The 26,534-nt window shown below is 45.4% G+C and overlaps 1 protein-coding gene across 4 annotated transcripts in view; it reads left to right on the top strand.

The window, feature by feature from the left end:
• LOC139767398 (solute carrier family 35 member F3) overlaps positions 1–26,534 on the top strand; it is a 516,425-nt gene that overhangs the window by 167,594 nt on the left and 322,297 nt on the right. For 3 of the 4 annotated variants that reach the window (XR_011717126.1, XM_071696736.1, XM_071696741.1), the window contains one exon: positions 16,996–17,410. Coding sequence is in view for 3 of the 4 variants with exons in the window: in XM_071696736.1 (XP_071552837.1) it covers positions 17,158–17,410 (253 nt within the window). In the remaining variant the exon portion in view is untranslated. Of the gene's footprint in view, positions 1–275; positions 418–16,995; positions 17,411–26,534 lie in introns of those variants that run through there. The other variant, XM_071696737.1, reaches the window with a different exon arrangement.

Genomic DNA, 26,534 nt, shown 5'->3' with positions numbered 1-26,534 from the left:
TAGGAGGAGGACTTAGGGTTCGACGGAGGAAGACCACAGAGGCGGCGTACGTGCGTGTGGGTGTGAGTGGTGCCTCCGGCACTCGGTGAGGGCGTAGTGCCACCACGGTGGGGCGCTGGAAGTTGTGGCGGGACGGGTTCACGCAGCTCACCACCAGACGCGTAACAACTACCGGCTGCGGCGCGTCCTGGGGGCACCGCAGCGGCCCGGCAACAGCAACGGCTGCTCCTGCTACAACACGCCCTCACAGAGCGGGTCGTGTTGTAGGCGACGGACGACCGGCCACCACGACATTTCTAGCCGCCACGGAGATCGGTGCCTGCTGGTGGTAGTGGCCAGTGGCTCGTCGCCTCCAACACTATCCGGGCCAGGGTGGCATCAGCTCTAACGTGTGGCGTTAGCTGGGGAAGACCGCAAGTAAGTACATAATGGCAGTGGACCTGATGGCCCATGACGAGGGTAGCAGCTACAGGACATTATCAGTGTCGGTTCATAATCTAGGTAGGATGATGGAAGCAGGATGGTAAGACTAAGGTTCCTTACACCCATCCAAATGTTTTCTCATCTGTTACGGGAATTTGAGGCATGATGATGATGCCAGGCAGGTGGCTGAGGTGTGGCAGGTGGCTGAGGAGTGGCAGGTGGCTGAGTTGTAGGAGGTAGGTGTTGCAGGTACCTTAGGTGTAGCAAGTGTCTGAGGTGAGGCGTGGTAGGCGACCCTGACGTTTGGTATGGCTCATGTGTGACGTGTGACCTGCATTCAGAGCGTCTCTTTTTCTTTCCTTCATATTCATGGAAGTGCTTCTTATAGACTTATGGAAGTGAGTCTTATAGACTCATGAAAGTGCTTCTTATAGACTTATGGAAGTGAGTCTTATAGACTCATGGAAGTGCTTCTTATAGACTTATGGAAGTGAGTCTTATAGACTCATGAAAGTGCTTCTTATAGACTCATGGAAGAGCTTCTTATAGACTCATGGAAGTGAGTCTTATAGACTCATGGAAGTATGTCTTATAGACTCATGGAAGTGAGTCTTATAGACTCATGGAAGTGAGTCTTATAGACTCATGGATGTGCGTCTTATAGACTCACGGAAGTATGTCTTATAGACTCATGGAAGTGAGTCTTATAGACTCATGGAAGTGAGTCTTATAGACTCATGGAAGTGCGTCTTATAGACTCATGGAAGTATGTCTTATAGACTCATGGAAGTGAGTCTTATAGACTCATGGAAGTGAGTCTTATAGACTCATGGAAGTGCGTCTTATAGACTCACGGAAGTATGTCTTATAGACTCATGGAAGTGAGTCTTATAGACTCATGGAAGTGAGTCTTATAGACTCATGGAAGAGCTTCTTATAGACTCATGGAAGTGCGTCTTATAGACTCATGGAAGAGCTTCTTATAGACTCATGGAAGTGCGTCTTATAGACTCATGGAAGAGCTTCTTATAGATTCATGGAAGTGATTCTTATAGACTCATGGAAGAGCTTCTTATAGACTCATGGAAGTGAGTCTTATAGATTCATGGAAGTGCTTCTTATAGACTTATGGAAGTGAGTCTTATAGACTCATGGAAGTGCTTCTTATAGACTTATGGAAGTGAGTCTTATAGACTCATGGAAGTGCTTCTTATAGACTCATGGAAGTGCGTCTTATAGACTCATGGAAGTGCGTCTTATAGACTTATGGAAGTGAGTCTTATAGACTCATGAAAGTGCTTCTTATAGACTCATGGAAGTGAGTCTTATCGACTCATGGAAGTGCTTCTTATCGACTCATGGAAGTGAGTCTTATAGACTCATGGAAGTGCTTCTTATAGACTCATGGAAGTGCGTCTTATAGACTCATGGAAGTGCTTCTTATAGACTCATGGAAGTGCGTCTTATAGACTCATGGAAGTGCTTCTTATAGACTCATGGAAGTGCTTCTTATAGACTCATGGAAGTGCTTCTTATCGACTCATGGAAGTGAGTCTTATAGACTCATGGAAGTGCTTCTTATAGACTCATGGAAGTGCTTCTTATCGACTCATGGAAGTGAGTCTTATAGACTCATGGAAGTGCTTCTTATCGACTCATGGAAGTGAGTCTTATAGACTCATGGAAGTGCTTCTTATAGACTCATGGAAGTGCGTCTTATAGACTCATGGAAGTGAGTCTTATAGACTCATGGAAGTGAGTCTTATAGACTCATGGAAGTGAGTCTTATAGACTCATGGAAGTGAGTCTTATAGACTCATGGAAGTGCTTCTTATAGACTCATGGAAGTGCGTCTTATAGACTCATGGAAGTGAGTCTTATAGACTCATGGAAGTGAGTCTTATAGACTCATGGAAGTGAGTCTTATAGACTCATGGAAGTGAGTCTTATAGACTCATGGAAGAGCTTCTTATAGATTTTACGTAAGTCTGAATCTCGGTTTCTAATTCCTGGCATAACACCGAGGGAATATAGACCATGACGTCACTGTGACATGGATGAGGAGGTGTTTAGCATTCACTTGCCAGTGTTGCATCAGAAGTTGTTGATGCCTCCCCGATGGCCTCAGGTCATGAAGCTGGCCTGCTGGGGGTGGGTCTCCCTGTCCCATGCCAACCTCAGGTCAAGATGCTGACCAGCTGGGGTGGGTCCCATGGGCTGGGGTCAGAGGTCAGGGTTAAGCACCAGGGGCACTCCTTGGCCCTCATGACCACCCTCTTGACCCGACCGTTCCCAGGAGGTACAACACAGTGACCTCTGTGTGTCGTGTGTTACTACAACCTTAGGTTATTGTTGTAAGGTTTCTCGGTTGTATGAGTTATAGACCCATCATCTACTGGTGGATGTGGCAGCTCCTACGTCTTGACCCTCCCTGCTGTCCGTAGGTCATCCAGCAGAGGGTCCAACGCTGACACACAGATACAGTTCCTCCTGGAAACGTGGAACTCATATTTTTCCCCAATAAATACAATTTCCTGGTTATTAATGTGTTTCCCCCTCATGGTGGATACATGTCAATATTGTTCCAATCATGTTTGCCTCCCCGGAGAGTCGAGTCCAGTCCTGAGTCTATCTCTTTCTCTCTGTCGGATGAGGGTCATCCGTCAGAATCCTGGTACGGTTGCATCACCAAGCGTCAGCCACGCTCTTAGGGTGCCGGCCATGTTGTCCTTGACTGGACAGTCAGACTCGAGTGCCACCAGTGTCAGCCACCTTCCTGGGGTGCTGCACATGTTCCTCATGACCGTAGTGTCAGGTCTGGGCCCCCAGTAGTGTCAGCCAACCGTCATCCAGACTGTCAGTGTGGACGGTAGGCCGGCCTGGGTGTGTGGGTCTCGCGCGGCAACCATGGCAGCTGGAGTGGAGTACACACGGCACCAGGGAGATTTTCAGAGACCACCGTCTTCAATAACTTGACTTTAAAGCAAAAAAAATATTGTAGCTTTTAAACGTTGAGATTCTGCGTGGACGCCCATCGTTACATGACCAGAATCCTCAGCAAGCAGGAGATTCACTGAGCAGAATCTTGAGTCAATAAGAGCCACTGGAATATTCTAATATTCCTTCGCCAGAAGTCAGAGAGGGGGGCGCGCCCCCCCCGGTAACTACATCGAGGTAGATATCCGTAATCTTCCGTCACCGTCATCCCCCAATAGCGAAAATCTTTAGTAATCAGGAAGGTCGATATGAGGCAATGTTGGCACACGGGGTCCTCAATACCCGCTCCCAATACTGCCATTGTTACGGCGGGCCAGCTCAGGGAGGGAGGGAGGGGCAGCCATTCATCAGGTCATCCTCACCACGTCTTCGCCAGTGTCTTATTGGATGTCTTATTCTCTTCTAACCATTGCAGTGACGCGTCACGTTGTGGTGGAATCCGGGGGATGTGTCGAGGGACGCGTCCTGATCCAGGGAACTCTGAAATGTATTTTCTTTTTATTCTCCGTTCTTGGTTAGGGTTACCCAAAGATATGGCCATATATATAGTGGTTCCTCCCGGGGCATGTCAGACCCCGGCGCTTGTGGAATGTTTTTTTCTTTTTATTTGTACTTTTCGTCCTCCATATGCAAGAGGCACCTCTGGCCTTCCCTTACTGTCTGGGGATATATCCTTATTTCCCTAACTAGTCTCTAGATGGATCCCTGTTGTTTACTGCTTGGTGGAGGTGTCTTCCCCAGCCGCTGGTACCGACTACAGGACTAAAAGATGCCGATGCCAGGACTTGATGGGTGTTGCTACGACCTGCCTCCGTCAGGGACCAGGTTTTGTGGGTATTGATACGACCTGCCTCCGCCAGAGCTAGGTTTTGTGAGGCCTTCGTATGGCCTTGCGTCTGTCAGCACCAGGTTTTGATGGGCGATGATACGCCTGCCTCCGTCAGGGGTCAGGTTTTATGGGCATTGGTACGACTTACCTACGTCAGCGCTATTTTTTTTTTTTTTTTGTGGGGAGTTGGTGAGAGGTGCCTCCGTCAGCTTCCCTGGATGAGGGATAAGCTGCGCCTCAGGGAGGCGGGAACTGAAGGACCACCATAAGGTTCACCAGAGGTGGCCCGGGTTTTCTGTCGTCTAAGGGAATTGGGCAGGAGGGGGCAGGGCTGGAGGGAGTTGATGGCTCCCGAGAGGAAATCCTGAAGGAACGAAGGGGGAAAGAGAAAGGTCTGGAGGGACCGTTACTGGGAGGGATGACGGCAGAGGGAAGTTCTTCACGCTTAATCTAATTTTCTCTCTCTCTCTCTCTCTCTCTCTCTCTCTCTCTCTCTCTCTCTCTCTCTCTCTCTCTCTCTCTCTCTCTCTCTCTCTCTCTCTCTCTCTCTCTCCCTCCTTCCTTTATCCTCTTGCGACGCTTTCTTGACCATCTCCTCTGCCTCTCCCTAACTCCTCTCCTTCTCGACGACCACCCGTCATCCTCCTCCTCATCTCCCTATTCCTTCATTCCTCCCGTCTTCCTCGTGGCTTGGTTCCTCCTCCTAGAGCTGCTCCCCAGCGAGGGCAGCACCGCCTCTCGTGTTACCACCACTCGCTTTCATCTCCGGTGATCCGTCCCTCCAATTTCTGTAATGAGACGAATATTTCTACTTGGTACTCGTCTGTTTTTTCCACATAAGTTTCATTCACTTCATTTCTTTCAGTTTTACTTATTTTCTTTTCGCACAAGAACAATTACATTTCTCCCTTGTAATATTTTCTTTCTTAATTCATTTGATGATGTTAAGAGTTTTGCTGCCTTCGCACGGGTTTTCTTCCCTTGCACGGCCTAGCCCTACCTCATCTGTCCTTCTCTCCACAGTTCCAGGCATCCTCGCTGCTCGTTTTACCCTCGTGTTACCCCCGCCTTTTAACTTTGTATATATGTACCATGTCTTTGCTTTTTATGTGTATGAACACACACACACACAACACACACACCATAGCCTATGCCAACCCCTAGGTGAGGATGAACAGCTGGGTGGACTGTGGACCGGCGGCCCGTGAATGCGTGACGATCAGTAACGCTAACCGCCACACCTCGGACATCCGTTACATACGTGATCACCTTACGGTGCCGTCAGCCTCGGGGACGTACATGTGGGCTTCTGCTGACCCTCGTGGACCAACACAGGAAGGTCCTCCTGCACTTACCAGTGCTAAGGGCGTCGGCTGTCGAGTCTCGTGTCTGTGGTAGCTTGATTGGCATGGAGTCTTCTGTTTGTAGCTACGTGCAGTGTGATTGCCCATATATGTTTATCCTGCTTAGTTGGTGACTCTACTGGTATAGGAGGGGAGCTGGGGTCACGACTTCTGGTACAACAGGGGATCTGGGTCACAACTGCTGGTACAACAGGGGATCTGGGTCACAACTTCTGGTACAACAGGGGATCTGGGTCACGACTTCTGGTACAACAGGGGATCTGGGTCACAACTTCTGGTACAACAGGGGATCTGGGTCACAACTGCTGGTACAACAGGGATCTGGGTCACAACTTCTGGTACAACAGGGGATCTGGGTCGCAACTGCAGGTACAACAGGAGGTCTGGGTCACAACTGCAGGTACAACAGGAGGTCTGGGTCACAATTGCTGGTACAACAGGGGCTCTGGGTCACAACTGCCGGCACAGCAGTCTAGCTGGGTCACAACTACTGGTACACCAACCTATATGGATCACAACTGCAAGGACAGCTGGGGAACTGGGTTACAACTGCTGGTACAGCATCCCAGCCGTGTCACAACTGTTGGTGCAGCAGCTGAGTCGTGGAAACCTAATCATAAGTGTAAACTTATTGTGTATCATCTCCAGCTGCCTCTTTGTTCGTGGCATACTGACTCTTTCAGCAGGCTAATTCTTTGTGATTTAACTTTCATAAGAACGTAATTTACCGTAGAAAGATCGTTATATCCTTGTGTATGGCATTCCGTTTTCCTTAAATGCTTCGTTCGTTATACATTTGCGTAAACTGTGGCAGAGACATTCGTTCATCTGCCTCCGTAAAGACGGCTCACATACGTACCTGTATAGCAGCGTGATGGAGTAGTTAGTATTACCGAGGTATGTTTTCTTTTTGCTATACCTTCCCAGTATAACTTAGAATATGTTGTATAGTATGGTTTAAGACATGTCTGGCTCCATTTCACATACTATGATTCCGGAGTGTGTATGATGATATAACTGTGATATACTTCAGGATATACCTCGCTGTGTCTGTCCCTGTATGCTTCGTGGTATGTCTCTGGTATACCTTAGTATGCCTCGTGGATTATCCCAGAGTCTGAATATGACTTAAAAGGTGGAGGGAACTCTTGTTCATCATGTGCAGTGAGGGAAGTCCTGGAAGGCCGGGTACATGAGAAAGATAGATAACAGAAGACCTGATAACATGAGATTCTCTGCTAGAGGATAGTCGTGGTATCTTACGTTCATTATCTGTATGGGTGGAAGCAATGTAGTAAAACCGGTGCACCATCCTCCCTGTGGAGGCAGGAGAACGCCCGGCTGAAGCGGCCGGGACTGAGGCGAGGCTCAGAGTGACTTACAGAGGGATATAATGAGGTAGGAACACACCAGACGGCGGAGGGAGGAGCTGACCTGCAGTGGTGGTGCTGACACGGACGGGTCTCGCCGCCAGCACCGTGGCTGACAAGCTCTAGTGGTGCAGGCACGGACGCTGCGTGAGGCCGACCAGGAGATGGTTTTCACAACTAATTCATTTCTTGTAATTACTGTAATTATGACGATTGTGTGTTTTGTGTTGATTATAGTTGTCATCTGAAGAATGAAGGGAGGTAGCAGGGTGGATTTAAGGGGAAGCAGGGTAGGTGGATGTAAGGGGAGGTAGAGGAGGTGGATATAAGGGGAGGTTGGGTTAGGTGGATGTAAGGGGATGCAGGGTTGCTGGTGGTGAGGTGAAGGACAGATAACAAGAGACCTGATGGTCCATGACGATGTTATCTGCTGGATGACAGAAGTGTTGTCCTGAGGTCATAAACTTATAATGGTACAGACGTAAACACTACAGCAGCACGCTCTTCCCCTCCCACCACTCCCTCAGGCACAACTGATGGCAGACACAGAAGCTGTGAGAGTGTGGCATGTGGTATACATAGTACACACACTGATCTAGATGTGCTGTAGGGAAGTGTGAGAGGGAAAGACTCCCTCCTGTTACTACAGAGAAGCTTCTCCGGGGTGGAGGCTCAAGCCTGAAATGAAAAAAAGTTGTTGAATTCTTAAGGAGTAAATTTAGATATGTTTTCCTTCTTGATGCCGGCCTGTTTACTGATGATGCATCTCGTTCCCTGTCAGTGTTTGTTCAGCCTTGATCTGGAGGTATTCATAGCCTTCACCTCAACAGCTGAGAGAAACGTTCGCTCACGTTGTTGTTACATCTCTCCTCACGGTTTCTCGCCTTTATACCTTGTCTTGTAATCTGTCTAATGTGAAGAAATATTTCATAAGTCATGTTTTCGAAATTAGACATAAAAAATATCTGTTTGATCTCCTCAGAGTCTTGCATATTTCAGAGAAGATAGTTATCTCAAGTCTCAGTCTTTCTTCATTAAAGCATATTTCCAAGAGATGGAATAAGTTTTGTTGCTCCTCTCTGAATTCGATATAGTTTTTCTTCGTCTTTGATCACAATTGGCGACCAGAACTGAGGCTGTCCTGCGGGGCAGGTGGAAGTGAGGGTAAGTACGACACGTGGAGGTAAGGGAAGGTGGGGCAGGTGGAGGTAAGGGAAGGTGGGGCAGGTGGAGGTAAGGGAAGGTGGGGCAGGTGGAGGTACGAGAAGGCAGGGGAGATACAAGGGAGTACATGAGGGAGACAGGTAACAGATCTGTTTCTCTATGACGAGGTTATCTGTTGCAGGGCAGTAACGGTACCCTGAGTTCCTGTTGTATGGAGACAGGAAAGTAAAACAGAAAGATCTTGACCACAGGAGAGTAAAGTGTGAGACTCGTCGCCACCAACTGCTCCCTCCGGCACGTCACCATGCACAACACTATGAAGGAGCACCATGTTCTGGTGAAGGTCTACTGACCGGGACATTTTATAGGAAAGAACGAGTTGTAAACAAACCATGATCTCGTTCCAGCCGCTGGATAGCACAAGAGAGAGAGAGAGGAGGAAGTTATCATCTGTTGATTTGTAAAGAAAAAAGTTGCAAAAGTCATTGAAAATAGGTTATTTTTTCGTAATGAAATTAACAGAAGCGATATTGTTATTCGTACATTAATGATCAGTGTCATTGAGATATGTTTTTGGCTGTGTTTTGAATGTATTAAGAGTCATGGTTGTGACAATAACTGATGCTTGTGAAGTCCAGTATTAGCCAACTGTTGCTGAAGAAACCTTTATCCACCTTAGTATTGCACCTCCATCTATTTTCCTTACTGTCATATCTGGTCAGTGTATCTCTGTCTAAAGTGAAAAAGTTATCTTAATCTATTTATTACTGACATTATTAAGTAATGGGAAAACTATTAGATCACTTTGATGTCTGCGCTTTATTCAGAGAAATGAATTGTAGATAGCTCGCTTGTTCTTCGTTAGATTTATTTCTAAGGAACGAGTTAGTTTTTATCACCTTTCCTGTATTATTTCTAGTTTTTCTTCGTCTGTGGTAAAGTTTAGTGACCAGGACTGGACGGCGTAGTCTAAGTGTGGTCTGACAAGCTCGTTCTGATGTGTCCTTCACTCTGTATTGTATATTTTTTGCTGTGAAACTTAACTACGTTTGCTTTATTACATTTAGCTAAGAATTGCTAACTACGTTTGCTTTATTACATGTAGCTAAGGATTGCTAACTACGTCTGCCTTATTACATGTAGCTAAGGATTGTTGTGCCATTAATGGTTCAAAGGTCTTTTCTTCTCGTTCTCTGATAATGGATTACTAAGCATTATATATCCGTGCTAAGTATTTCTGCTACTAAAATGCATTGCTTTTACCTTTGTCTTTAGTGAAGTCCACTTCTTTCTTTGTGTGTGTGTGTGTGTGTGTGTGTGTGTCTCTGACCATCGAATTAGTTTCATTCAATATCTTTGAATCGTTGAATAATTCCATTATTTGGGTTTTGCTTCCTGCCCTCGTACGAGTATGTGACGTTGATGGAGCGTGAGGATGAATGGCCACGGTTGTCTTGGTGATGGTAGTGAGAGCGTTTGTGGTAAGGGTTGTGATGGTGACTGTGATGGTGGCAGCCTCCAGGTTGAGCGTCTGTAAATCGGTGCCCAGCAGATCTGCAAGGTGGTCAGCACCGCTGTAGACCTGAACCTCCAGCAGTGACTGGAGTAAGAGGTCTGGTTCTCTCTCTCTCTCTCTCTCTCTCTCTCTCTCTCTCTCTCTCTCTCTCTCTCTCTCTCTCTCTCTCTCTCTCTCTCTCTCTCTCTCTCTCTTGTCGGGATTTATATACATCGCTCACTAACACCTCGGCAGCTTAGTGGGAAAATAATTTGCATTTATTTTTTTTTAACAAACTGAGTGACGTAATCGTACGTTTTCTGCGTTTGGTATAGTTCGGAACTATGAGAAAAGAAGGTTCGTGTTTTTACATACGTTGAATATTAATGTGATTTAAAGGAATTTGATTAAATTAATTTGAATTAAATGTAATTTGAATGTAATTTGCCTGGTATCGACGCTGCCACACGGGGCCCACACCGTAACGTCACTTCCTCTACGCTGATTGGACGGACGTTTCGTTAGGTCTTGCACGTTCGCGAGGCGTAATTTCTTAACGGCGACGGAACATATTAACTTGATGCAGTGGGCGAGGATTGAGGCGATGGATGGGTGGCCGTCAGGTACCTAACTTAAACCTTTCCCGTCATAAAGCAGAATGAAGTAGGTGTAGCAGTGATGGCTCGGGTCTGGACACATCTTGCGTGGTAAACGGTGTTTTAAGCCACGTACCTGACTATCGTGGTATTAACTGTCGTGTTTCATAGTCCTCTGCTCCGTGACACTGGCCTTAACCACACACGTGAATTATAGTGATAGATGAAGTTAGGTACTGTCGTGTTTTCTCTCTGCTGGAACTGCCTCACCTACATCATAATGCACGATAAGAATTGTTTTCGTAATAAAGTTTTGTGTTGTATTGTTCACCTGCTGCCACGAACAGATTTATGGTAATGACGAACGGAGGAGTTGCACGCTGGTGGTCCCAAGTGTGAGGGGCAGGTGCCGCAGACGTGGCCAGCTGGAGACGTGACCTGCTGGGGTCATGGCTGAGGGCTTTTGGAGACGTGACCTTCTGGGGTCATGGCTGAGGGCTTTTGGAGACGTGACCTGCTGGGGTCATGGCTGAGGACGTTTGGGGACGTGACTTGCTGGGGTCATGGCTGAGGACTGCTAGAGACGTGGCCTGCTGGGGTCATGGGTGGGGGCTGCTAGAGACGTGTCCTGCTGGAGTCCTGAGTGAGGGTACTGGGGACGTGACCTGCTGGGGGTCACAGGTGAGGGCTGCTGGAGACGTGACATGACATGACCTGCTGGGGTCCTTGGGTGAGGGCTGCAGGGATTGTGACCTGATGTGTCCTTCTGGGGTCCAGGGTAATGCTGCTGCGGAGATGGCCCGCAAAGTTCTTTGGAGGACACCTGGACCTGGTTGGGTAAACGTTGCGGTAAAGTTTACAGCAGGGGTACGACGCCTGGGGAAAGACTGGCTCTGTCTGTCGTGGCAAAGGTAGACTGGCAGAGAGCACAGAGGGATAGAGGCTTCTTTGTCTTTCCAAAAGTGTTTTGATAGAGAGTGGAAGAGGGGTTCAAATGGCTACACAAAAGTCCTACAGTGAAGTATGGGAGTGTTCGTGTCCAAACATGATCGGTGTAAAGGTGTGTGTCTTTCTATACGATATTAGATGCCTGTAAAAGTGTTAAGAGTGAGGAGGGAGGGTGAGAGTAAATATCTCGTGGTCATTTTTTGTTTAGGAGTAAAAGTTAAAACAGGGAATAGCACTACTAACATTAACCGTTGGAGGGGTTGATCTCTCTTAAGTATCTGCAAAGATCAACGACGTCGTCTCCTCCAGGCATCTGCCTCTTCGTATCATTTGCCTGAAGAGTATGTCTTCATACGATCCTTTCAGGAACCATCGCGACCTCTGCATCAGCTTAATGCAACATTCCAGTAGACAGTATCTCATACAAACAATCCATTTTACCTCACAGTGATATTTCCAGACGGAATCACCTCCCTTCTTACTCTCTTCCCTCGATCACTCCTTCCCTCCTCCTCCTCCTCCTCCTCCCACTTGCCTCTGAGGACGTATTCTTGCTGGCTTTAACTGCGGCCTCCCCCCGCCCCTGTAGAACAACCCTCCCTGGTCCGAAGTTATCGTGACGGTCAACTTATCATTTCCTCCACTACCCCCACCAGCCAATACCCGATAAGATGTTAATAAGGCTCCTCCCTCAGTGACGACCTGCCTCAGCTGCTGCTGCTCCCGCTTCCGGCACTGGTGCGTTGCCATCTGCTGCTGCCACTACTACTGTGTTGCACTGTGGGTGTTGCTCTGTCCCCTTGCTGTCTTAAGTGTTTTCACCTGCTGCTTCAACTGTTACGTGTGTAACTAATTGCTGTTGCTTCTTGTTCTTCTGCTGGTGTTGTGTCTCCATCTGTTGGTTTTTATTATTCTCTTTTTTATATCTCTTTCCTGAGTCTGTCTCTCTGGGTGCTTCTTTTTCCTTCTCTGCTTCCTGTTTGCATTTCTACTGCAGCTCCTTCTGTTGCTTCCTCTGCTATTTCTTTCTCTTGTTATTTCTCTCTGTGGCTTCTCAGATTCAGCTGCTACTCGTACTATCCTGCTGATTGTGCTGTTTATTTTGCCTCTTTCATCTGGTATTTCTCTTCGCTGCTCTCACCATCTTTGCTGCTATTAGTTTCTGTAATCGTTGCTGTATCTTTTTTCTGTTGCTGTTGTTTCCCCTGCTCCTGTTGGTGTTTATGCAGATGTGTTTGTGTTTCTTCCTCTGCAGTTGTTGTTTCCTCTGCTGCAGCAGGTGGTTCCTCTCCTGCTGGTGGGGTGCTGTATCTGACGCTGATGTTTCTTCTATTATTCATATTTCTTTTGTTGCTGCCGCTGGTGTGGCTTGTGTTTTTTCTATTTCTTTTGCTGCCGCTGGTGTTGCTTCTGCTGCTAGTTTCTTCTTCTTCTTCATCTTCTTCTTCTTCTTCTTCTTCTTCTTCTTCTTCTTCTTCTTCTTCTTCTTCTTCTTCTTCTTCTTCGCTGCCGTGCCCTCAAATCTGCCTGGCCTCCATCCTTACCTCCTCATCATCTCGGTCACGATCATACGGAGACTGAAAGCAACGAGTGGCATTTGATACCCGGGTTAGCATCCGACTGGCTTAGCGTGCCAAGTGAGCTACCGCAAGGCCCAGTCCTAGGTCCCGTATCTTCTGTTATTTATGGCAGTGACGTGTTAACAACACTTATCACTAGAATTTCAAATTTTGCCGGCGACACGAAATTAGGAAATGAAAGCCAAACGAGCAATGATGTGAATGATTTAGATATATCTAGAGAGAACTGATGCAGTGGTCAGAGACATGGCAAGTGGCTTCACTGCAGACAGGTGCAAAGAAATGCGTTTTAATGATAGAAATGCTTAACGAATCAGTTAAGCTCCTACTGAAATTGTACGAGGGGAAAGATCTTGGAATGTTGATTAACTAAAATACGTAAGGCAGTGCTTAGCTGCAGATGGTAAAACGAGCAGAATATTAAGTTTAATGGTTGGAAATGTAAACCAGGAAATAAGGGACGCAAGATTTACTGTTTACATTACCCAAGTTACACTATATTTAGAACACCCTGGTCACTGGCGGTTACTCATATTTATGAAACGAAACAAAAGCAACACTACCATTCCCGTGGCTTTGAAATCAACTCCATGAAAAAAGGCTCTCAGATCCGAGCCTCATACAGACCCAGCAGTTCCTGAAATGATAATTTTGTCACAATAATTTCCTCATGTTAGACAGAAACACAGTGACTAGAACCAAATGTTTGAGGTTAAGGAGTTACAACACATACGTGGGCAAAATCTGGGTTTGTTTTTCTTACTGTAACACATTCATTCATACTACGTCGTGTTCCTTCATAACTATTTCCCTGCTGGCCAGTGTGCCGGACTGTGGGGTAGGATGGATGAGGAGGAGCCTTCTGCTCTACAGTATTGTCTCTACTTATATGGGTAGGTGAAGGTAGGTTACTACTCTTGTCCTACAGTAGGTGATCTGCTGTAGACCATCAGCTCTGTTATCTGACTTTGCCATGTACTCCTGTCCTGCCATGTCTTGTCATGCCTCATCCTCCTAACCTGGCTTTCAGTCATACCTCAGCTCTGCCTCACGCCTCAACTTATCCTGACCGTAGCCTTACCACCATCACGCCTTGCCTTAACCTTGAGTCCTACCTCACCACCACCCCTGCCTTGCTTCGCCATCACCCCTGCCTCACCTCGCTCTCACTTCTGCCTCGCTACCACCCCTGCCTCGCCTTACCCCTTACTCTTGCCTCTCCACCACCCTGCCGTGCCTCACCCTCACTCTTGCCTCACGACCACCCCTGCCTCGCCTCACCCCGGCCGCCAGTGGTGATGGTCCTCCATCATGTATTGTGATAGTGCTGGGGGACTGGATCCCATTTCGCTAATGCTCTTCAGGGGTCTCATAGCGCGACCGCTCTGGCGGGCACGGGGCCGGGTATGGTGTGGAACGCCTCATGCATGAGGTACGCTCATACTGCCCTCAGTGTTGGGTGCAAAGGGCCAGCAAGACTATATATATATATATATATATATATATATATATATATATATATATATATATATGATGGGAGCAGGGGGGCTGGGAATCTTCCCCTCGCGTTTTTCAATTTTCCAAAAGAAGGAAGAGTGAAGGGGGCCAAGTGAGGATATTCCCTCAAAGGCTCAGTCCTCTGTTCTTAACGCTACCTCGCTAACGCGGGAAATGGCGAATAGTATGAAAAATATATATATATGTGTGTGTGTGTGTGTGTGTGTGTAATACGAGTGTATAAACCTTCTCCCCGAAACGCAAATATAGTAATTACAATAGAAATCCCACAAACACACACACTAACTGTCTTCTTACTATTATTAACACACTTCATGTTCATGGATAGGGAAATAATCGGAAAGCTGTTCCCTTCTGCGTTAGGCCAAAGCTAGAATATAATCATCAGGTTTGGTCAGCACCTAAAGAAACATAAAGAACTAATAGAGAAGGTCCAGAGGAGGGGAACAGAGATGGCACCAACATTACGAGCTGACTTACATTTTTCCCCACCATGGGAAAGAGAAGAGTTTGGGGAGACCTGGAAGAGAGAAGAGTGTGGGGTGACCTGATCACAATCTTACAAGTTTTTGAACCGGATTGACGACAGAGTTCGTGCAGAGATCTTCAAAACATATAGCGAAAAAACGAGCAGAGGACATGAAATCATGCTAGAAACTTTATATAAACGGAGTGGAGAAGCACTTCTACGGCATAAGAGTAGCCGATTAATGTACTAAACTGAATGAGGTAATAGCAAAAGCGGACGGTATACAGAAGTTTACGAAACTGTATAATAGTAGAGAAGGTTCAAGAGATGGGGCCCCACGAGTGTAGAACTCCTCCCTGCTCAGGATAAATAGGTAAATACACACCCATGATACAGGCGGTACAACATCCAACCCCTATTTGAAAGGTATAAGAGAACGAGAAATGATAATAGTAAAATAAGGTAGGAGGAACAGAGAAACTTAGTGAAAAGTGGACTGGGTAAATGATAATCGGAAACTGTTCTGTAGATTGATCAGACGTAAACGGTAAGGGATTCGGAGGGAGGAGTGGTAGAGGATGATGTTGAGATATGCCAGGGACTAAATGATGTGTTCCAAAGTGTATTCACACTGGAGGACGTACTGAGCTCAGACACTAGTGAGATGGGAAGGGGAGAGGCATTACAGAGCTTTCAAGTAGTGTGAAAAGACGTCAATAGGATGTGGAATCGCCTCGATCCTGGTAAGACTTGTGTGTGTGTGTACCTGTTGAAGTCTCTCTCCAGAAGTGCTGAAGGAGTGTACAGAAACGCCTCAACAGGTTGCTTGAAATGTTAAACAAAAGACGTTGATTGTTCGTTATAAAGGTGTAATGCTAAGGACGGGGAAAAGAGCAAATATTAGTTCTTATTTAATGAAAGGAGTTTGGAAAGTGAGCTGAACTACACTATGACTGGTATCACTGATGAATGTAATATATACACTGAGGAAACATCAGAAAACAAATGGACGGTAGCTGGGAAAGGTGAAACCACTCTAGTGTGAGGCAACATGGATTGAGAGAGATGAGGTCACATGTAACATATCTTCTCTGTGATAGAGAGTGATCTCTGTTGTAGATAATGTTTTGGTAGATGGAATATATATATATTTCAGATTGCGACAAGATATTCATTACTGTTCCTCACAAGAGGTTGGCGAAGAAGCCGGATTTCAGGCAAGGGTGAGAGGTTCACTCGTTCAGTGAATCAAAATTTAAGATAAGTGGGAAAATGATAGAGGATATACGAGTATGACAAAGGAGTCTTGTCTCAGTGTGTTGAAGTAACCAGTGGAGTACCGTAAGGCTCGGTAAGGCTCGAGTTTAGGGCTACTATTAATATTCTATTGAAACGACCCAACAGACCTGGAATCATACCTGAATATGTTTGCGCATGACACTTTGAGTCATGAGAGAGATAAAGAATGATCAGGATTGCATCAACTTATAAAGGGACTCGTGCAAGCTCCAGAGTCGGTAAGATCCATGGTTGATGAGAATTCAGTCCAGGCAGATATAATGAAAGTCCCTGTGTGATTGTAGTCTAGCGTGTAAAAGTGCGCATGAATCTGTGTGGGAGAGGGATTTACGGGTTGACGTTGTACACAACCAAAACACCAACATCAGGAAATTTGCCAGAGAAACTGTACATGGTTAAGGAAATTCTCAGTGACGCTTACGCAAGTCATATTAGACATAGATTAGAGTATGTTTCTCCGGTAAGATCACCTTACTTGTAGAGGAAAAATGAAAGAATAGAGAAGGGATGATATGGCTGTGCATGTATGGAATAAGCTAAGCGATTGACCTGTGGATGCTGACAGTCCACAGAAGAACTTATAAGACTGTGTAGTTGTACAGAAAGTTCACGAGATAAGGCTCCACGAGCAAAGAATTCTCTCTCCGTACAGTAGAGAGAGATGATGATACATAGACATGTAAGTGAATGGCATTACGTAAAGCATTTTGGCGTTACCTTAGCGGTGTAGTGCCAGGTATTGGTGGCAGGTATGAGCGTAGTCACAGATGGTAGTGGCAGATGTTAGCCTGGTGATTGCAGGTGTTGGGTCCCGTCCATAAGTATGGTCAGGATGGGTCAGGCCGTCCCTCAGCGTCATGCATGGTGTGTGTGTGTGTGAGCGTCGGGAGGCCTGGTGCCTGACGTGCTGCTCCTTACTAAGACATGTGTTCCTCCTCCCCAGGTGGCTGGCTGACCCTCCCGTGAGGCGGCCATGGTGTGAGTCGGGTCAGGGCGTGAGCAGTGAGCCCCTGGCAGGCAGCATGGTCCGGGCCGGGCCCGCCGCGGCGCTGCAGCAGTGAGGCCAGGCCAGGCCAGGCCGGGCCAGGCCGGGTCACCAACCAGGATGGGCGAGGATGGTGGGGCCAGACGGCCCTCCATCGCCACCATCTTCAACCCGCGGCGTGGGCGTAGCTCCGTGCCCTCCCGCCCTTCCGTCGTGGTCACAGACGAAGACTCGCCCGGCCCGCCCCTCCAGCTGTCCAACGGGTCCGGGGTGAGGGTGGGCTCTGCCGGGCTGAGCGGGAGCGGCACCCCGCCCGTGGCCAGCCCATCCATCAACGTGGGGTCGCCCGTACCCCCGCTCGAGGTCGAACCTGGTAAGTACTGTCCCTCTCCTTCACACACACACACACACACACACACACACACACACACAGAGCACAGTACAAGAGGCGCTTCCTCTGCTCTTGTATGTCAGTAACATCATAGCAATTAGAATATCTGAAGAAATTTTGTAAATATTGTATTTTATTTTCTGTTGGCGATGGAGGGTGGCAGCACAACACAGGCCGGGTGTCTGGGCCACGGGTGACGCACAGTTTACAACCAAGACGTGTAACATGTGTTGTGTTGTTACTGTGGTCTCTCCTGGTCTGGCTCCTGTGTGGCAAGACAAGTGGCACATGAACCTTACCTCTCGTCCTCCTTGCTTATCGCCTCCAAGTGTCCTCCTCTACTCTCGTTGTACTTTACCCTCTCCTAGTGGTTATTCTACCGACACCGGTGCGTCAGTCGGTATTATGCCGACATGATGTATGGTTCTGTATTTTTACGTTTTCTTTGGATCTATCGAATTTTTTCTGAAGATTTTTTTTTTTATTTTTTTTTTTTTTTTTTTTCAAATATCAAGATTGATACAAGTTGAGAGTAATTAATTGATGAAGGAAGATATTTAATTTCACAAAGCTGCTACTTGTCGCCCTGACCTACAGGCTCCACCCTCCGACCTTGACCCTACCTGAGCTTGACCTAGAACTGGACGAGACCTCGATTTAATCTAGTAATGAAGTGGCACAAGAGAAAACAAGAGTGTCGGCATAATAGTGATTGACCCACTGTTGCCGATATGTGGGTTGGATTTGTCGGCATAATAATTACTACGCTGGCTCTCTCATTCTGTTTGTAACGTGTATGTTTGTATGTTTTACGGTGTGTGAATATTCAGTGAGTACAGGATGGATATTTAGCGAGTACAGAATATCGACCTTGCGAGTACAGGAGATATTTCGGTTGTATGAATATTTAGCAAGCATAGGATGTATATATAGCGAGTATAGAACATATATTTTGCGAGTACAGAGTATGTATATATATATATGTATATATATATATATATATATATATATATATATATATATATATATATATATATATATATATATATAGCGAGTACAGAATATATATTAGATAAGCACGGGATATATGTTAAGCGTGTGCAGGATATACGTTCAGTGATTACAGTATATGTATTAAGTAAGTATAGAATATATACTTAGCAAGTTCAGGAATATATTTAGCAACTTCAGGATATATATTTAGCATGTACAAGGTATACATTAAGCGACTACAGGTTATACACTGAGGGACCACAGGATATATATATATATATATATATATATATATATATATATATATATATATATATATATATATATATATATATATATATATATTTAACGACTATAGGATATATTCTTACCGAGTATAGGATATATTCTCAGTGACTACCGGATATATACCTAGCGAGTATAGGATATATACTTAGTGACTACAGGATATATATTAAGCGCATACAGGATATATGTTTAGCGACCACAGGATATATATCTAGTGAGTACAGAATATATGTATATATTAAGCGAATAGAGGATATACATATTTAGCGACAGCAGGATGTATACTTAGCGAGTACAGGATATACATATATATATATATATATATATATATATATATATATATATATATATATATATATATATATATATATATATATATATACATACTCCCCCACATGCACGGTTCGGCATCTGGAGGAGAGATTAGCATGGCATTCACATACAGTGGAAGAGTTTCTTTACCTCACATCTTCACGAGGGAGTGGCATGAAGGCTGTGCTGCTCTGCCTCCCACACACCAACGATGAAGGAAAATTTCATCCCGGAAATAAGCTGGAGGAAATATGTGTGGTGGAGGCAGTGAAATAAGGTCGAATGATTCCTTATAACTGGTCCCACGAGCTCAGTGGCAGGTGTTGTGCTGTGATGCAGGTGTTGTGCTGTGATGCAGGTGTTGTGCTGTGATGCAGGTGTTGTGCTGTGATGAAAGTGTTGTGCTGTGATGCAGGTGTTGTGCTGTGATGAAAGTGTTGTGATGTGATGAAAGTTTTGTGATGTGTGCAGGTGTTGTACTGTGATGCAGGTGTTGTGCTGTGATGCAGGTTTCGAAGTGTTATGCGGGTGTTGTGCTGTGATGCTGGTGTTGTGCTGTGATGCTGGTGTTGTGCTGTGATGAAAGTGTTGTGATGTGATGCAGGTTTCGAAGTGTTATGTGGGTGTTGTGCTGTGATGCTGGTGTTGTGCTGTGGTGAAAGTGTCATGATGCGATGCAGGTGTTGTGCTGCGATGCAGGTGTTGTGCTGCAATGCAGGTGTTTGTGCTGTGATGCAGGTGTTGTGCTGTGATGAAAGTGTTGTGATGTGATGCAGGTGTTGTGCTGCGATGCAGGTGTTGTGCTGCAATGCAGGTGTTTGTGCTGTGATGCAGGTGTTGTGCTGTGATGAAAGTGTTGTGATGTGATGCAGGTGTCAAAGTGTTATGCAGGTGTTGAATTGTGATGCAAGTGTTGTGGTGTGGTAAAGGTGCTGTGTTATTTGCAAGTGCTAAGGTGAGGTGCAGGTGATGTGGTGTAAATAGGGTGTTGCGGTATAAGGCAGGTGTTATGGTGTGATGTGGTGCAGTGCAGGTGTTATGGTGTGATGCAGATGTTTGTTGTGTGAAGCAGATGTTGTGGTGTAGTGCAGGTGTTGTGTCTTAGTGCAGATGTGGTAATGTGGTACAACTTTTGTGTTTTGTTACAGGTGTTGTAGTTTGGTACAGATGTTATGATGTGGTGCAGCTGTTATAATGAGACGTAGGCATGATCGTGTGCATTTGTTGTGATAAAGTGCAGGTGTTGTTGTGGTTACAAGTGTTGTGACGTGATGCTGGTTTTGTATAGGGTTATACACATGTTGTGTGGTGCAGGTGTTGAGATGAAGGTGTTGTTCTGTGAGGAATGTGTTGTGGTGCAGGTGTTGTGTTGTGGTGCAGGTGTTGTGTTGTGGTGCAGGTGTTGTGTTGTGGTGCAGGTGTTGTGTTGTGGCGCAGGTGTTGTGTTGTGGTGCAGGTGTTGTGTTGTGGTGCAGGTGTTGTGTTGTGGTGCAGGTGTTGTGTTGTGGTGCAGGTGTTGTGTTGTGGTGCAGGTGTTGTGTTGTGGTGCAGGTGTTGTGTTGTGGCGCAGTACCGTTGTTGTGGTGTATAATTACCTACATATACTGCACGGGGAGGGAGGTCTACTGGTGGCACCATTTCTTGAAGAATGCAGGTATTGTGGTGTGGAGCAGGTTTTGTAGAGTGATGCAGATGTTTGTGTGGTGCATGCGTTGTGGTGTTGTCTTGTGGTGTGATGTACATGTTGTGTTGTGCAGGTGTTGTGTTGTGCTGTAAGTGGTGTGATGTGTTGCAGGTGTTGTGGTGTAGGGCAGGTACTGTGGTGTGGTGTGGTGTGGTGGAGGGGCTGCAGGGGGCACGTGGCTGGCGGTGGAGATGGTTGAGGCTGGTCTGAACTGTGAAGGTTCACCAGTTGTCAGCTGTGGTACCCAACACATACACAGTAGTGCTGTCATGTAAGACGTGCATAACATGTACACAATATGTCACCAGCATATAACCACATATAAACATATGAGCTCTTGCAAGCACATACGTAAAGCAGCTAAACTCGCACTCCTCAGAGATGATGATGAAGTTGAAATAGGAAGGATTTTCAGTTATAAAGAGACTGCCTGTGAGAATTTGGAGTTATACGGAGAAAGTGTCATGGAGAAACAGATTCATAGAGACACGAATATATAGAGTGTATGTATGTTAGAGTGTATGCAGGTGAATATCTTGTATTAGATTGTCTCTTGAGTACGTTAAAACCAGAGACTCTAATACGCCATTACTAGATATCCTCAAATATTGTAGATGGGAGACTGTGAATATCATATATGGTACACCAGTTGGCAACATTGAGAATGAAATACCCGAGTTTCATTATTCGGTGAACGAGGACTTAAAAAGATCAGAGAGGAACCCAAACTGAGAGAGGAAAACTTGTGGGAACATGAGTGAAAACATGAAGGAACATGAGGTTGGAAACAGAGTTCCGTAGCCGTGATACATATATATATATATATATATATATATATATATATATATATACAGCTCATGGTTATGGGAAGTCCGGTGAAATTGAAAGTGGCGTAATAGGAACATGGGGTAACTATAGCTGCAGACACAGAGTGAAGGTTGAAAACGAGGGATTTACTTCCATAACTGGTGGCGAAAAGCCAGAGAGAACTCAGGGGTATGTACTGTGGTGGTGATCCAGGCGGCTGCTGCACGGCGAGTGGGTATAACAGGATGAGACAGGAGGAACAGAGCAAACAACCCCAGACATGACTGTCGTAGACAAAGGAGGAAATCACCCAGAACTTTTCCTTAGATTGATCGGGAATATTCAGTCAGTTAAAGAGCGGCAAATTAGGCTAATGGACTTCGAGGGAAGAGTTGCAGGGGATGGTGTAAAGACATGCGAGTGTTATGAACGATAAGATCAGAGGTGTTTTCACTCTGAAGGACAGCATAAACCCAACACTAGTGAGATAGAACGTGGATGAAGGTCTTGGAAAACACTGAAATATTTACGAAAGACACAAGCAGACTGCTAAAGGGCCGTGACCCACATAAGGTTCATGGTCCTGATGAAGTTCCATTACGTGAGTTGAGGAAGTACACGTGTTGATACGCTGAGCGGACCGCTTGAAGTGTTGCTCAAGATGTCGCTGGAAGAAGGTATAAAGTGCCATGGTAGTGCACGAGGGCATAGGTCGACCTGTCTCTTAGAAAGGAGACCGGGAAGTTGCGCTGAGCAACAGACCATTTTGTCTGATGTGTGTGTGTGTGTGTGTGTGTGTGTGTGTGTGTGTGTGTGTGTGTGTGTGTGATCTGTGTTATAACGGAAAAGATAATCGGAAAGCAAATCGACGACCACTTCGTAAGGAGAAGCTACCTCAACATAAGACAAAGGATTAAGAGAAAGGTCATGCCACAAACCTCATAGTCCTGTTACAGAGTGAGCTCCGTTGTGGACCAAAGAGGAGGTTGAGTGCGCTCCGGGAAAATCAGAAAGCATTTGACGCTGACCCCACACAAGAGGTTGGTGAAGAAGCTGGATCTTCCTGCAGGAATGAGGAGATTCCTTCGGTGGATGTGAGTGAACTCGGTGAAGGGGAACACATGCCACATATCAGAGGAGCCCTCTCGAAATAGGTCAGGCTCACCAGCGGTGTGCCGCAGAACTCGGTCCTGGGACCATTGCTCTTCTTGATCAATGTATACACATGACTTGCCAGAGGGACTGAATACATCTTTGAATATGTTAACCGAAGAGAAAGGGACATAGACTAACTTCAAAGTCCGTGTGATGCGTGGTTGGTGGAATGCAACCCGAGTACATGTAAATTGATGACGACGAGACGCATTGAGAGAAAGCCTCATACGAATAACATCTAGTGGGAAATTCTCGACGAGAGTTTGTGTGAGAAGGAGTTGGGAGACGACATTATAACTCTCCTGTCGCCAAGGCCCCACCTCAGGAGATTTGTAAACGAGACAGACTGTGTATTGGCAGGTATTAGAATAGGCATTCAGGTACACTGGAAACGAAAACGTTTCAGCAAGCTGTTTACCTCCTACGTAAGGCCAACACTAGAATACACTTCACACGTTGGTCTCCGTACATTAAGAAGCACAAAGACCTAATGGTGAAGACTCAGAGGAGTTACAGTTGGAGGTTAGAGGCCATAAAGGTGGCCTTCATGGAAGAAGGAAGAGTTAGTGGTGATTTGATCACTTTTTTTGAACTTCTGAATTAGTTTTACATTGATCACAGTAAATAGATCCTTGATAGATCCAACGATAGAACATCCAGAGACCATGACACCAAATTAAGCAAGACACTTGTTAGAAAAGATGTTAAAGAAACACTTTGATAGCATTGAAGTTTTATGATAGTTCCCGTGATGTGTGGAACTCCCTCCCCGTGCTGTACAAATAGGCAATTACACACAGATGGGGAAGATTCCAGAGGCCCCCCTTGGAAGCAGTGTGTTGTAGAGGTATCATTTTACTGTGGCAAATCGTGGAGTGTTAAGGGCAGTGTATGAGAGGACCCGGGATTGAGACAGACATTCTGATGAGAGGTGCCAAGAAGGATATGGTTACAGCTGTATTGGTTATTCTGTGATCATTCACGCAGAGATGCATTTGATAACTTGAGATGTTCCTTACGAAGTACATAAAGGAAAGAAATAAGACACTGAGAAGTGATGTAAGTAAACAGAGAGAAAGAATTATTTTGATACTTAACTGACACCATGGCTGTCTGTTTTTCTATCTGTCTGTCTGTCTGTCTCTGGCTTCCTTCACAAATTTTGTGGCGTTGGAAACTCGGATGTGAACCTCCAAAGGTTTACATAAATGAAGTGGGTTGGTAGTGTGAGGTTTTGTGTGAGTGTATTCATCACTTCTGGGCAGAGACTAGCAACTGAGGGTATATTTAGTATAAGCCGAGGCCAAGCTTAGGCTAGAATTTTAAATCAGAAATGGGAATCAGGCAAGATTGTGTCCCATAACCATATAGATAAAGCTTGGTCCGGTAGGAGGAAACCTGGATGAAAAAGAATGGTGTTGGATATGAAATGGGGAAAAAATAGGAATGGGAAGAATTAAAGGGAGAATCAGCGGACTATTAAGGTGGGGAAATGGTTGTCGATCATTGAGAAATAGGGTCAGAAGCGACATCAGATGGAGCAAAAAAATATGACTTTGAAGAATTGAATCAAAGATCATCAATACTGACATGAGAAGTAAGGTGACAAAGAGGAATTTAAGAAATATAATCAAAGAGTCTGATAAAAAAACAGCGAAACAATTAATGGGATTCAGAAGGAATGTATTTAGAGGAAACAAGAAACTTGTAAACGAAAGCGAATGAGAAGAATGGTTGGAACCTCTTTATTTAGGGTGTTTTTGAAGTAGATCAACGAAGGAAAATGTCCTCGACACCGAGACCACAGACTGTTGAGAACAGGAGGCAGCGAAGAGGAACAACTGCTGAGGAGTAGAGACGGAAGCCAGTGACTTAAAGCAGAGGGACAGGGGTCTGGGGACATTGCAGCAGACTGACGTGAATTATTTGATGTCGCTAAAGATAGAGAGAGAGAGAAACCTCTATTAAGAAGCAGATCAATTAGGGATGTGTACGTAAACTAAATTCGATGAAAGGTTAGAAACAAATTCAGGATCAGAGCATGATGACGAAGGTTGAGGGTTTAGAAAAGAGATACCTGGAGGGTAACAAGTGAAGTCTTCACGACTTAGCGAAGTTGTATGCACCAGAATGAAGAACTTAAGTGAAGCAGGAACTTGATGACGGTAAACTTTAGTCGGTTCCTGGATTGTAAGAGGACCATATTCCAGCCACTGAGGAAGAAGTGGGGAAGAGGCAAGTACTGGTTGAAGTACCACCAGAGGCTGCACACATGCCAGCCGCAGTTTCTGAGATAAAAGAATCAAACAGAACTGATGGTTATACACGAGACATGAGACGACGACCAGTCACGATTACTTTCACCTGGGAAGTCTGTAGACAGGAGGTACTTATGATGCAAGCTAAGACACTTCATGAGAGTGGGCAGTTCAGAGAAGGGGAGGTGGGAGGGGGGTTTGCATTAAAGAGGCTAGAGACTAGGAGAAGAGCGAGGGAGACGTAAAGAATTTAGAAGACAAAGAAAAAAGGAGATAACAAAGGAGGCGAGAGAGTAGGAGTACCCCACCAGTGTCTCAGTAAGGTCAGGGATGATTGTTGACGTGTATTAGAAAAAGGAAATGAAGGAGGAGGGGGACTGACCTTCCCAATAAGTGATAACATTAAACATCAGCAAGAATTGGAAGATTGTCTACTCGTATAGTAAATACTGGGGAGTGTTTCTGTGCAAAAAAAATGTAAAAACAAAAGAAATGATAATCCAACGTAATGGTTTAATGAGCCTGAGCAGACTTTTATTAAAAGCAAAGACAGAAGAATGAGGCTGGTGCAGGAAGCTGGGAGATGTACACTCCTTAGAGTTGGTAAATGAGAGATTTCAGTTTTGAGGACTTAGACTGGGAGAATGAAGACACGCCTGGAGTGGGATAATCCTTGTGACAGAAGGTCATAAGTTGTATACGTGAAAACGTCGTGTATCAGCATGTTATTAAGCACGTTAAGATCAGAGGGCCTGACACACTATCGTTACAAGATTTTACATTAACAACATAGTTACATGGATAGTGGAAATATCAAATACGATACACCAGCTGGAAATGTGATCATGTAGTTCCATGATCATTGTGGTGGATCAAGACAGAAGATGATCCGAGAGAAAACTGGACCCAGTGAGGATATGTACAGTGCTCGTGGTAACTACACACATCTGAACAATGTCTTTGTTGACATGGATTAGAAAATGGAGTTTCAGTGATATAATCCCGTATATCAGCGTAATGGAAGGTTCAGTGAATGCTATATGGGTGTCTTTAGCTGCAGATGGACAGGGAAGGACTAGAAAAGAAAGAGAGATGGTGCAAGAAAAGATGTCAAACAGCGAGTTGGCTTAGGGTCGCCTATGGAAGAGATAGACAGCACAGTGTCTAGTCAGAACAAGGAACGAGTAGAGAAAGAGAAGGAAAGGGAAACAGAGAAACTTTGAGACTAATGTTATGGACGAGAGAAGACGTAATCGAAAAGTTTTTCATAAATTCATCCGAGTAAACTCTCAGGTAAAGAGGATCTAAGACTATGGGATTCAGAGAGAAAAGTTGTTGAGGATTGTGTTAAAATATGTGAGGAAATATAAGTTCTAAAGTATTTTCACACTGGAAGACACTACAGCTCCACCACCAGCAGGATGTAATGAAAAAAATGTATGAAAAATAGCAATACTTAAAGAAGACATGTGTTTCACTATGAAGGACCCAGAAAGGCCTCATGATCCTTGATAACGTTTCTCCATTTGTGCTGAAGAAATGTGCAGATACGCTCGACAAGGCACTTGAACTTTTCAGTATCTCGCTGGAGGAGGAGGTATTGTCAAGG

The sequence above is a fragment of the Panulirus ornatus genome, chromosome 4, assembly GCF_036320965.1.
Source record: "Panulirus ornatus isolate Po-2019 chromosome 4, ASM3632096v1, whole genome shotgun sequence".
NCBI classification, from domain to species: Eukaryota; Metazoa; Arthropoda; class Malacostraca; order Decapoda; family Palinuridae; genus Panulirus; species Panulirus ornatus.
This window is presented reverse-complemented; position numbering and strand designations above follow the sequence as displayed.